The sequence below is a fragment of the Polypterus senegalus genome, chromosome 1 (assembly GCF_016835505.1).
Source record: "Polypterus senegalus isolate Bchr_013 chromosome 1, ASM1683550v1, whole genome shotgun sequence".
NCBI lineage: Eukaryota > Metazoa > Chordata > Cladistia > Polypteriformes > Polypteridae > Polypterus > Polypterus senegalus.
In genome coordinates this window covers 203,596,994-203,610,885 of record NC_053154.1, presented here as the reverse complement: position 1 = coordinate 203,610,885, position 13,892 = coordinate 203,596,994, and the positions used below count along the sequence as shown (strand labels likewise).

The window sequence follows — 13,892 nt, the reverse complement described above, 5'->3', positions numbered from 1 at the left end:
TTCCCAGATCACTTGCATCAAAATTGGAGTCTGACAAATCAGAGTCTAATTCAGTGATAATATGATAAAAGTTTTGCTTTGAACATTCACTTTGGTATCTCCTCACATGCCATTTTTGAAGCTGTTTGCTCTTTGCTATTCATGAACGTGCAGGGAATCTAGGACGAATCAACAAAGATAACTTTCCTTCTAGCAAAAGCATATCGAAAAGCGCTGCAACAAGAAGATCACTGATCTCGCTAGCAAGACTGAGGCTTTCAAAATAATAATGACAAAAACTGCGTTATCGCAATATAAAATTGTGTTTGTTAATGCGTTAACGTGATAATATTTATACATACACACACTAGATATCCCCCTCGTCTCCACCTGCATAGTAGTAAAACAGAACAGTGAGGAGGCCCCCGCCATGCTTCCAACTCCTGACGTCATGCTTCCAACTCCTGACGTCATGCTTCCAACTCCTGACGTCATGCTTCCAACTCCTGACGTCATGCTTCCAACTCCTGACGTCATGCTTCCAACTCCTGACGTCATGCTTCCAACTCCTGACGTCATGCTTCCAACTCCTGACGTCATGCTTCCTCCTCCCCTCGGCCTGCAGCCTCTGTCACTGATTAGTGCAAATATATTACTCCTGCAAGTGAGTTATGATTTTTAGCGTGATGACAGAAGTCATAAAATCAACCGGAATGTTCAAGCAAATTCTAGAGTAAAGCCCAATCTAAATCCATTAAGTAGTTCTGTGTTCGCTAGCTATGTGGATGTAAGATACACCCCGAGGGTGGCATGTGAGTGAGGAGGGCCCCACCTCCTCCAGCAGTTTGAGGACTTTGAACATGTCTCCTGGCTGCTAGAGTTCATCTGCCTGGATGTGTGGTTGCCAGCGATTCTCACAGACCAGGTAGATAATGGGCATGTGTATGAGTTGCCTCTGAGACAGAGAAACGCGGGAAAAGGGACAAAGCAGCTGTTGGATGCCACCAAGGTGCTCCCTAAGTGCAGTGTCTGTGAACACTGATCTTGGAGCTGCCATTTTATGGCTTTTCCGGTAGTCCACCTTTAGCTAGCTGAGCACATTTATGAGATAGAATGCGTTTGTGATTAGTAAAATAGTTGTGTACCTTGGGATGTTTTTGGTTAGGAAAACACATAAAATTGGGGTCTATGGACTTTTCACTATATGAATTGCACACGAGTGTATTCCTTAAGACAATATACCTGTTCTACCTGTACTGTGAATGCATAACTATATTCCTTTAATATTACTAACTATAAAATGTAAACCGCCAAGATATTTTCTGTGAGATTTTTTTTGTGAATTGTTAACTTGCATTATAACTAAAGTTACGTTTTATTTAGTTAATGAAGTCTCTGATTTCATACCATGTTGCAAGGTTTCATTTTGTGAAATGCTTTATTGTACTTGAAAGCTCCCAAAGTTTCACTTCTACTGCATTTTCAAAACCTTCTATTCTTTTTTTAGTCCTGTTATCATGTTGAACTTCCAGTGACCAGTATGAGAGAGTGTGAGAGCGATAACACCAAATTTAGCACACCTGCTCCCCATTCACACCCAAGACCTTGTAACACTAATGAGTCACATGACACAGGGGAGGGAAAATGGCTAATTGGGCACAGTTTGGACATTTTTCACTTAGGGGTGTACTCACTTTTGTTACCAGTGGTTTAGACATTAATGGCTTTGTGTTGAGTTATTTTGAGGGGACAGCAAATTTACACTGTTATACAATCTGTACACTGACTACTTTACATTGTATCAAAGTGTCATATCTTCAGTGTTGTCCTATGAAAAGATATAATAAAATATTTACAAAAATGTGAGGGATGTGCTGACTTTTGTGAGATGCTGTATGTTATTGTCTTAAAGATTCAAGTCCATATACAGTCCCTGACAAAAGTCTTGTCGCTTCTCTATTTTGTAGAAACTCCTGCTATTAACCTGACTTTTAATTAATCAACTGGTGTTAGAAATATGAAAAGCTAAAGCCCTCCCAAATGATGTTTAATGCACTGAAATAAATTAGTTTCACTGAAAAAAGATTTATCATTTAATCAAGACAGAAAGGTCAAATTTGGGCAAGACAAAAGTTTTGTCGCCTATACAGTAAATGAACAACTTTACTGCAAATTGAAAAATATGTCAGCAAATTCAGTAGTGGTGCTGTGAGATCCAAATTTAATTTTATGACTTCCATGAGCTTGAAGGACAGCATCCATGCGGTTTGGCAAGGATTCATACAATTTATTAATGAAGTCATCAGGAATAGCAAAGAAAACAGTCTTGCATGCCTCCCAGAGTTCATACCCCACACTATGCGACTCTTCAATTCCACCCGGGGGAGTAAATGCGAACATTAATTTTATTTTAATTCTTTTCATTTTTATTACTATTTAATTTAATATTGTTTCTTTGTATCAGTATACTGCTGCTGGATTATGTGAATTTCCCCTTGGGATTAATAAAGTATCTATCTATCTTATCTATCTATCTATCTATCTATCTATCAATATTGTTTGGTTTCGTCTTCCATGCTTCCTCTTTCATCCTACCCCACATATGCTCAATGATGTTCATGTCTGGTGACTGGGCTGGCCAATCCTGGAGCATCTTGATCTTCTTCGCTTTAAGGAACTTTGATGTAGAGATGGAAATATGCGATGGAGCACCATCCTGGTGCAGAATTTGGCCTTTTTTATGGTTGGGAATAGAAGAGGTAGCTAAGATTTCTTGGTATTTTAGACTATTGATGTTGCCTTCCACCCTGCAGATCCATCGCATACCCCCATACTGGATGTAACCCCAGACCATGATTTTGCCTCCACCAAACTTCATTGTTTTCTGGGTAAATCTTGGCTCCATACGGGTTCCAGTAGGTCTCCTGCAATATTTGCAGTGACTGTGGTGTAATTCAACAGAAGAATAATCTGAAAAATCCACCTTCTGCCACTTTTCCAGTGTCCATCCTTTTAGCAGGCTGTGGGCCTTGGCAAATGCCACACGGTTTTTCAATTGTCTTTTGTTTAGTGCTGGCTTATGGGCACTGATTCGACCATGGAGGCCATTTCAAGACAGAATCCGACAAATTGTTCTGGTTGACACAGGGACTTCAGGTGACCAGGTCTCGTGGAGCTCTGCTGCAGTGGAAAATGGGCTGGCCTTGGATTTTCGAGCCAACAAACGGTCCTCTCAAGCAGTTGTCTTGCGGGGTCTTCCTGACCTGGGCTTGTCAAAAACGTCTCCAGTCTCTTCAAATCTTTTTTTTATCCTCTGAACTTGACGCTGAGACACATTGAAGGTGTTTGCCACATCAACAGTGGATTTGGTCTTCAGCCTCTTGATAATCAACACTTTAGTCTCAGGGTGAATCTTAGGCATGTTTGCAGAGGTCTAGTTGCAGTTTATGTGAAGGTCTAGTGTACTGGGGTTCTTTTTATACACACCTGAGACCTGATTGATCCATTATTAGTCACAGGTGAAGCTCATATGACAAGGCGACAATACTTATGTCTTGCCAAAAATTGACTCAATGGGCTTTACCAAGCTGTGAATATTAGAATACTTTTTGTCAGTTTCGTTTGGAACGAAAAACATTATTACAAAAGCTGATGGGATTAAAATGACCCATTTCTTGTAACAAAATCTTGATTAGAAATATATTTTAGCGGCACTTCAGGTCAATTTGTACACAAGCGACAAGACTTTTGTCAGGGACTGTACAAAGACATTATTTGAGTTGTCTGTAATGTGTGCGTACCCCTTAAATAATATTGCCCAGAGTGATGTGCATTTCTGCCTGATTGGTAAGTTAAAATATCTTAAATATTAAAGCCATTGGGTTTAAAGAAAGAAGATAGGATAGGAAATCCCATGTCTTTGGTCCAATGTTTGCTTGGTGGCAGCATAAACAAGAAACATGTTACACTTTTATCAGTGCATTTCAGTAGCAGAGTGTTTGTCCACTGAAAACTGTGCATGGTCTTTTTATTTTTTTATGCATGTGCTTTTCAAAAGTGTTATACAGTAATCCCTCCTCAATCGCGGGGGTTGCATTCCAGACCCCCCCACGATAGGTGAAACTATATGTTTGTATGGTTATTTTTATATATTTTAAGCCCTTATAAACTCTCCCACACTGTTTATAAATATTCCCCGCAGAGTTATACAGCATAATCCCTTTGTATTCTCTTAGATATTAGGTAAGATTCATTGAAATTATGTATATAAACACACTGTTTATATACAGTAAAACCTAAATATTATTTTAAAGATATCGAGTGTCTCCGATATCACATAAGTTACAGCCAATACGATAGACAGGCCACCAGCAATAAATACGTACAACGCAAGAAAAATAGTATACAGTATATGTGTACACAGTGAACCTAAACGTACGTACATGTACTAAGTACTGTAAGTAGAAAATTAATTATGGTTACTCACCAACAATGACACGATGACTTGTCCGATAACAATGAGTTTAATTTTACTGCACAACAAAGGAGAGCGTTGCAGCTCTTCTAAAAGAGCCACTTAAGGCAACTGTGTAGCACTGCCGTTGTTCTTCTTCTGGCAGTCTTCAATCCACATCCCTAAAGCAGATTCCATCCAGACTACTGCCTTATTACATCCACTTACAACTCGTTTTGCACCCTGGTTAAAAGGACACTGCGGCCGTAGATCTTGTATTCCTTTCCTACTTTTTAAATAAAAAGAATCGTAGCCTCAGTGATGCTGTGATGGCATCCTACAGCAGTGTTGCTTTTCCCTTCCTTCAACAAATGCAAAACATTTACCTTTTCGGCAATCGTTAACATCTTCCGTTGGCGCTTGGGCTCAGACCCTGAAGCAGAAGCAGGAGCAGATCGTTTTGGAGCCATAATGAAGGGCTTGACTATGCACAAAGATAAACACAAAAGAGCACAAAAGTTAACTCTTTACACAGTGAAACACGTTGATGCTGAATGAGCAAGACGAGACTTCCTGGTTAACACTGCATTCAGCACACAGGAACTTAACTGCGTGCTCTGATTGGTTAGCTTCTCAGTCAGGAGAACTTAACTAGGTGCTCTGATTGGTTAGCTTCTCAGTCAGGAGAACTTAACTGCGTGCTCTTGATTGGTTAGCTTCTCAGTCATCTGCCAATAGCGTATGAAATCAACTGGGCAAACCAACTGAGGAAGCATGAACAGGAAGTAAAAAGACCCATTGTCAGCAGAACCCGCGAAGCAGCGAAAAATCCGCGTTATATATTTAGTTATGCTTACATATAAAATCCGCAATAGAGTGAAGCCGCAAAAGTCGAAGCGCGATATAGTGAGGGATTACTGTATTTAGAAAGATTGAAATGAAACAGTACATTTAATAATGCACAATGTGTGAAAATTGAGAGATAATTATTAGATGAATTTTAATGAAAATTAGCTTTTTTTTTTACTCTCTTGTTTTCCCAAAAAGAAAGCAAGCCTTGTTTTTCCAGCAAACAGTTAAACTGAATTCTTCAGCAGAACCTCATTCTTGATTATCTTTTTTCCCTGATTTATATTTTGACATTTTATTATTTACTAATAGTTTCATATTATTTTTGTATGTTTTGAAAAAAGTACACGTGTTTGTGATTCAGCTGCAGCTTATATGTAGTCTAAATTTATAGTATAAGTACAATTGTTGTCATAGGTTTACATACACAGAAAATCCAAAATAAATTAAAACTTGTGTGCCAAGTTCTTGTTTTTATAGAGTCATTTATCTATGCATGTTGTACAATCATTCCACCCCAGAAAATGAACAATCCAAAGAAATCGGTGAAAGTCCACAATTACGATGACATTCATGTCCATGATGAGTGTATGTAAACTTTTAAACAAAACTGTAAGTACCCTGTAAAGTGGGTTTAGCAATATCCACATAGGATGTTTAAACTTGTTGGAATGGTTTATCAATACAAAATTATAGTATTTACTATTGACTTTATAATAAGTTTATTTCTTTCCTTTTCAGCTGAAGCTTCTCATCGATTGAACCTTTTCTACTTGGCGAATGATGTTATACAGAATTGCAAAAGAAAAAATGCTATTATTTACCGAAGTACTTTTGCAGATGTCCTTCCTGAGGCAGCCTTACTCGTTCGGTAGGTTCTATTTACACTTTACAATTGTATGTTTAAGTGCAATATTAACAGGAAATGTTTTAAATACAGGGAAAATTCCGTTTCAACAAATATCTTTACAATAAAATTTTCATTACAACAAAGTAATTCTATGGTCACGACAGCTTCCCCATATGACACGAGTCTATAGAAATCTTGTTAATACGAAGTACATTCAGCATATACTTTCATTACAACGAAGTGTCCAAAAGACCATGAAATGCCTGAATGAATCATCCACAGAGCAGTTAGTTCTGTGACCGCAACTCAGTTGTGCACAATGATCCCCAAACAGAAACACTAATTTTTTTTCTTTCTTCAAACTCTCCTCGTACTGTTTTTTTGTTTTTGTCTTTTTTGTTTCCTGCGGTTTTCAGTGATACCTTTTCCTTATTGCTCGTCAACATTTGAAAAACATCCTTTGGAATTTAACTCTGTCACCCTCCGATAGAAAACGACAGACATGAAAAAACAATAACAGTTGATATTAGAAAAAAAAACAAAAAACTACATTTTAGTAGCTCTCGATTCCGGCAAAAAGAAAAAACACATTGCCAGTGAATTCGGAATTTCGCCATCGTTAATTTCGTGTTAATTGTCAACTTTCTTGAAAGACTGAGCAAAAAAAGAAGGTTTTGGGGTTGCAAACGTATGTGAACTGCTGCATTTGAAGACGTCGAAAAAGCAGTTTTTATGTGGTTCAGTGATGCTCGTTCAAGAAACATTCCTATTAATGTGGCACTCATTCAGGAAAATGTGAGGTTTGTAAACTCTTTTGGGACCTCCCCCAACTAGATTGCACACCGAAGAGCGTCCTGAAGTGCAATCTCCGCGTCTGTGGAAGTTTATCAGTTGCCGGGGCAAACAGCAGGCTCACAGCTATGCTGCGTCTCTCCAGCAAAGCAAAGATCTCAATGGGTGGTGCAAGGTACATTGTAAATGCAGGTAACAAGATTACTTGGTCACTGACCTGGCCACGACCCTGCCTGACTGCTGTGTCTGTGTATAGCCGAATGGCAGACCCCGCTACAATAAATAACTGTGCCATTCCTGTTTCAAACTAAATAAAGCTGGTTTTGCTAAAGTACTGAGACTAAGCCTCATGTTATGGGGTGCAACACAGGGACATATAGCACGACTCTGATTTTTTTATGATTTGCTTCTGTGGCGCTACAGCTGTGAGCCTGCTGATGCCCTGCCCCAGCAATGGACAGACAATGCATTCGCACTTCGGGGCGCACTTCAGTGTGTCGCTCCTGTTGGATTGGAGTGGGGGGATCCCAAAAGTGTTCAGAAACCTCACAATATGAAGAAGAAGAAAAGGTTGATTTGGCTTCTGGTTGATAACTGTGCTGCACACAACATACTTCCACATTTAGTTAATATCCGTGTTGATTTCCTCCCACCCAATTGCACAGCAGTGATTCAACAAAATATTTTTTAAGTCCCTGGGAGTTCATTGTAACGTAATTTTACCTGTATGTCTGTTTTCTTAAAGTTTGAACTATTCAGCAGTAAGTGTAAAGACTGTGTACATCTACAGTAGTTTTTTCTGTCAGTCAATAGAAATTTTCAGTTTTAGTAAAACATTTGAAAATTTGTGATTCATAAGTTTTGATGGGCAGTCATTAGATCTAAAAATGCCACATGCTAAATTATGATGAGCAAGTCTGAATTCTTTAGTGTATATTTTAATTTATTTTAAGGGTTCATTTTCACAAAAACTGTAAACATTTTGTGAGTAGTATTTTATTAAATACAGTGGATTAAACAGGTATTCATAACTCTTCACTTTCTGCATGCTCTTGTCTCTACAAGCTTTGCATTGATGGATTTCACCAGTTTATTCTATTCTTCCTGGTAGGTGCTCTCAAGCTCTGCTAGATTCGATGGGATGCATCTTTAAACTGCCATGTTCTGGTCTCTCCGCAGATATTTTATTGGGTTTAAGTGTGAGCTTTATCTGGGCCACAGAAGGACAGAGGCTTCTCCCAGAGCCACTCTAGCATTATCTTGGCTGTATTTTTTGGAACTGTGGACTTGCATAAATATCTAGACACATCTCGGGGATAACAAATGTCTGCAAAATCAAACCCATACATTTTTTTTTAATTGTGAATAATTTTATTTCCATTCAAGAGCTCAGTAAAAAAAACATATAATTACAATATTTTCATGACATCACTTTTAAGTACAAAATTGAAAAGATTAAATTAAAATTTAACAAATTACACTATTATTGCATATAGTATTGTTTTGTAATCAGTTTAACATGACAATATTTAGTCAATCTAATATTTTTAAAATTAAGTAACAAAAATAATAATACATTTATTGACTTGCATATAGCATCTGTTTTTTATCTTCAAACAAAATTTTGTTTGGTCTGTCTTCTCTACACTTTTTCTGCTGCATCCCTATGTATTTTCCAGCAGTATTCTGCCATCATACTAACATTCCAACATCTCTTGTACCATCTTTCCATGTCTCCTGATGGAATCTTAAAGATATTCAGGGAAAAGTACATGGAAATCCAAAAAGTGAAAACTTTTTTTTTACATTTTTTACAGTTTCTTTGTAATTTGGGTCTTTACTGTTACCTAAAAACTTAGATATTACTTCTTTGAATATTAACCAAGGCTCTCAACCCAGGTCGTTCATTGCACCCTGTAAATTCTGCATCAAAAATTAATTTTCTAATATGTCCATCAAAAATGCCCTGTTTTAATTTAGACTTGTACTGAAAGTTTCTAGGTTTGTCTAAGTATGTGAAATTGCCTCCATTTTTTTTATAGGGCTTTGCCAAAATACCTTGTTAAACCAAGCTTAATATGAAGCAGCGGTAGCAGCACTTTATCTGGATCTACCAAGCTAGGTCTGATGATGTTTTTGGCACTAGGCTTGACTCTGCTGTCCCACTAACAGAGAAGACATGGGGCTTTTGTATGCCCTGTCTGCTGACCCAGTAAGAATTTTTAGGTCTTCACACATGAACCAGTGGTGCTCATTGTAGTTAACAATTGTTTAAAAAAAAAAAAATGTTTTGCTTTAATCAGAGATTTAATACTAGAAATGATTAAGTTCAAACAGCATCATTAAAATACAATAATGGTGAATATATTGCAAAATCAGTTACAAAGAAAAACTTTTTGACAGCCAAGAATATTGTTTTGTGGAAAAACAATTCATGTAAAGGGCAAAATTGTTTTTCATTTGCAAATTCAACACTGAAAATGAATATTAAAAACTATTTTTTGTATTGTATAAGTATGGGTAAGTAATGCAAACAGGATGTACCTGACCACAGTTTGGAGTGCCATAGCAAATGACCTGAATAGTTATATGAATGACCGTTTTAAGTTTTTGATTTTTTTTATAAATTTGCACATCTTTCGGAAAACAGTGTCACTTTGTCATTATGGGTTATTTTGTGTCTAGGTTAAAGGGCATAACTGGCGAATTTATCCATTTAAAATTAAATCTACAACAATAGAATGTAGTGTGCATAAAGTGAATAGATTTAATTAGTGTTTGAGTCCACTGTGGGTTCTTATAACCTCTGGAGGCCATTTTTGCCTTGCAGAAATATGTTCTCTATCATCAGTTGAGTCTTTCATAGAAAAGTACAGTTGTTTTGTAGGTTTTCACTGAAAACTCACATTGCACTTGTACTTCTGTTCAAAATTCTTAAACACAAAGAGAGGGACTCAAACCACAGTGTACATGGAGAATTTGAAATTTGCCTCTATATGAAGTGTACATCTGTCTTCAAACACCACCCTGTGTATTTTAGACTTTGCATATCCTAGTTCTCAAATCAAAAATACAGATATGCTGTTCTTAGAAGTGCTACTGTATGTATGAACATAATGGTTGTCTGAGAAAAAAATGCAGTTTTAAATGATGATGTCTGGATTAGCACAAAGCTGTTTGGAGAAATATACACATTTTATTGTCTTGAAAATGTGAATATCACTATGATCATTATATTACTTGGCAGTTTGACATCCTACATTTAAAATACACTTGCTAGATAATTCAAAGATGTACTGTATACTTAACATGAGAATAAAATTCTGAAATTTCCCATGATGTGCAGAGTAAACTTGGTTTATTCGTCATAACTAAATAAATGCTGAGTTACTCTTCAGTTTTAAATTGGGTATATGCACTTGCATTTTTTTACCATAATGATGCTGTTTTTGATGTTTTTAGATTAGTTGGAACTGTTTGCTTTTTTAATATGTTGTAAATGGCAAGAGGTTTTATTTCTCACTCTCTTGCTCTCTCTCATGAAGGCAGACTTTTTCATTGAAGTTCAGTATTGAGTTATGTTCTTGTTTACATAACTAGTTATATAAAACTCTTTCTAATAATGAATTGGAAAATTTGCTCAAAGAATCATCCAGTACAAAATCAGTATCTTAGAACAGACCAGGTCAAAATAAAAATTTTCAGTGCTGCTTATTCTTTCATTTTTTTAATTGTTTTTTTATTCCTGAAGAAGGCTTCCATTTTTCATTTTATCGATTGCCTTATTTGATTCTAATGTATTTCTGTTAACAGTGAACCCAGTATTCAAGCGATCAAGTGGTTCCCATTCTTGGAAGTCAAATAATTCCATATTATAATTATGTTGTTAACTTACTGTAGTCAAAAAAGGCTTTTCCAAAAGTCTCAGACCTCCTTTCTTCAATATATGTTCTTGTAGTCTAAAGTTTTTTGTGTCATTTTAAGTTTATTATTTTGCTTCTTCATAACTTTCTTTCCTGACACTGTCATATTTTACTGTAAATCCTATAAATGATGCAGTGAATTAATTGGTTCATTTGGTTTTTTTTTTTAAATCAGTCCTAATATGTTTCTTCTAAAGAATTTATGCAGGATGATGTCCCCCTATCAACAGTTTGTTCTATGTGAAGCAGTAGTTTTGGTATTGTGGGCCTTGGGGTTACAGAAATAACCTTTTCAACTTAGCTAATTTTCTAGGCTTCTGACTATGAGTGTGCATTCTGTGTAGCAGAAAACTCCGTCATTCTTTCTCAGCCTTTCTGTGCTTGCCCCTTACATTTAACCTGAATGAATGTAGATTACAGTACCCTTTGTCTTTGCTGTGGAATTTTGGGGGAATTTTCTTGTTCTGCTTGTGTGGATTCACTATGCTCAAATTATCCCCCATCCAATCTTAAAGTCCACTACTGGAAGCTTGTAGTGGAAGAAGCAAGGCATTTGAAAGACTGACAGATTAGTTCCTCTACTGCAAATTTATAAATGATCGTATGTTTCAGATAGAATAAGTTGCACAATTTTTTTTGTTTACATTTGTTACTTTGTGATTTACAATTACACCTAGTTGGCTTGTGAAGAATAGGTAGGGACAATAAATAATATAAAATTCCTGAAAACCCTAATGAATCAAAAGAAATATCTGTGCACAGAAGTCATTCTGGCAGTGAATCTTTCTGCACTACAAAGAAAACTAAGAGTCAGATTATTATTATTTTTAAGGCTACAGACAATGACCTAAATTAAGCCCAGAAATTGACAATATTTACATTAAAAAATAAAGTCTGCAATGACTGAGGCCTGCCTCCACATCTGTGGTTAGAACATAGAGAAGTAAAGCTGAGAGTAACCATGAGTATTTGGATTTTTTCCTATACTAAATTCATTTTGCTTCTGTCTGCAACAAGAACGACGAAACCCAAAGCATGGAATATAAGGTGCTCTGCTTTTCCTCTGGATACACCTGGAAACCTAGGATAAAGTGAAAGTGCTTTGGAGCCACAAACAGGAGTTGCTTTTGCAAAAGGAGCAGAATGCTATCTGTGTCATGACAACAATATATTCAGTCAAAAATGTGAACAGACTTGTTTAGGAAGTCATGCATAAATGTACTTTGTGGCATATTGCCCCTATGAACAAAGACATTCATATTGTTAATTTCAAGTTTGAACCTTCAAATTTTAATACGTTTGAATAAATCTAAAATGTAGATATAAATGTGAAAGCTGTTAATTTTGCTTTATCGGACTTAAAAAATATTTTTTCAAAATTGCAGTTAACAATAAGTTTATGAAGCTGCTACATATTATTAAATTATATAATTCTTAAAATGCAATATTAGAGAGTTTTTGTGCAGTCCTAGTAAAATCTATTTAGCTACAATTTTCCTAATGTATTATAGGAGAAACACTAATACATGCATTCCATGCACAAGATTTTGCTTCAGCATTTATTATAACTTATTGAAAGGGTCTGATTTAATTTTGAATAAACCATAAATTAATCATTCTTTTAGATGAACATCATTTGCTAGGAAACATGGTATAAAATTATAGTAAAGACCCTTTTTTATCATTAGTGAAAATATTTAGTAAAATTGTTAGCAACATTTCTATGGAGAACTTGCTTGGATATCTTTTTTTTTTTTTTCTTCGTTTATTTTCCATGGATACAAAGGGATAGATAGTTGAAATTATTTATAAAAATAAATTCATAGGCCTTGAATTACATTGTTTGAGATGTATTTAGAAGTACATTTACATTGGTTCAAAAGGTTAGGATGAGCATATTATTCAGTTTACAGCTTTAACTCGTCTTAGTCATTTCTTTAACTGTTTGTGGCCACCAAAATTATTTTTCTGTCTGTTTGAGCCAAAACTTGTGATAGCTTAAAGGAATGCTTCACCCAGTGCTGACACCAAGTTCCAATATAGATTCTTGACTTTAAGTTGTCATGTCTTAAAGCAAAAGAAAATTTGTATTACTAAAAATATGTTAATATATACTTTTTAATGTTAAATGTGACCAGCTTAATTAATAGCTGCTTGCTCTTGGAATCCACTGACAGTATGTTTTTAGCCTGTGTGAAAATAGTTTATTTTTAGTTTTGTCTTTTAAGACAATTCTAATACAATTTAAATTAAGAATTTCTCATTTGTTTGTGTACATCTGTTAATGGAATCTTGCTATGCTGCTGTTGCTTTTTTTTTTTTTACATCTTGCATTTTAAATGTGATATTAACTGCTACTATTCATTTAAATATTTTTAAATAGGGACCCATCTGTACGTAAATCTGTGGAGCGGATTTTCACTATTTGGGAAGAAAGGAATGTTTACCCAGAGGAACTTATATCAGAACTAAAAGTTGGTCTTGGTAAAAAAGAAGCACAGAGTAAGAAAATATTTATTTTCTAATATCCTTTTTTATCTTTTTAATTTGAGATATATATTATATGTGTATGTGTGTGTGTATATGTATTTTTATTTAAATTGAGATATGGCTAAACCTTGCGGTTGAGAATAGCTGTTGTGTTCATATAATACAACAAGAAACATTCTAAATGTACATTTTCTCTAGGACAGTGTCTGCATTTTCCTACAGACTATTTCAAAATATTTTTTCATACAAATTACTCTGGATTGGGGTATTCCCATGTCTTACCACTAAAACAGTAATAAAGTGCTAAGTGCCACACATGGTTGTATTAGGGATTGGCAGTATGACAAAACAAACAAGTAAATCTCAATTTTTTTCCCTACTTGTAGATCAAATTACAATTTAGATATTACCTTTTCTGTTTTTTTTCCCTCTTGTTTATACTTTTCATCTCTTGATATTATTTACTATATCTGTACAGTGAGAAACAAAGATACTTTGACAATGAGGTTAAATGGTTGTTTTTGCTGCGTATTCATTATGTATTATAAGTGAAAAG

At 35.5% G+C, this 13,892-nt stretch overlaps 1 protein-coding gene across 2 annotated transcripts in view; it reads left to right on the top strand.

Annotated features, from left to right (window-relative positions):
* Positions 1 to 13,892, top strand: part of LOC120538091 (regulation of nuclear pre-mRNA domain-containing protein 2-like) — an 89,019-nt gene that overhangs the window by 34,965 nt on the left and 40,162 nt on the right. For both annotated transcript variants that reach the window (XM_039767530.1, XM_039767521.1), the window contains exons 2-3: positions 6,023 to 6,152; positions 13,230 to 13,348. In XM_039767530.1, coding sequence (XP_039623464.1) covers positions 6,023 to 6,152; positions 13,230 to 13,348 — 249 coding nt within the window. The remainder of the gene's footprint in view (positions 1 to 6,022; positions 6,153 to 13,229; positions 13,349 to 13,892) is intronic.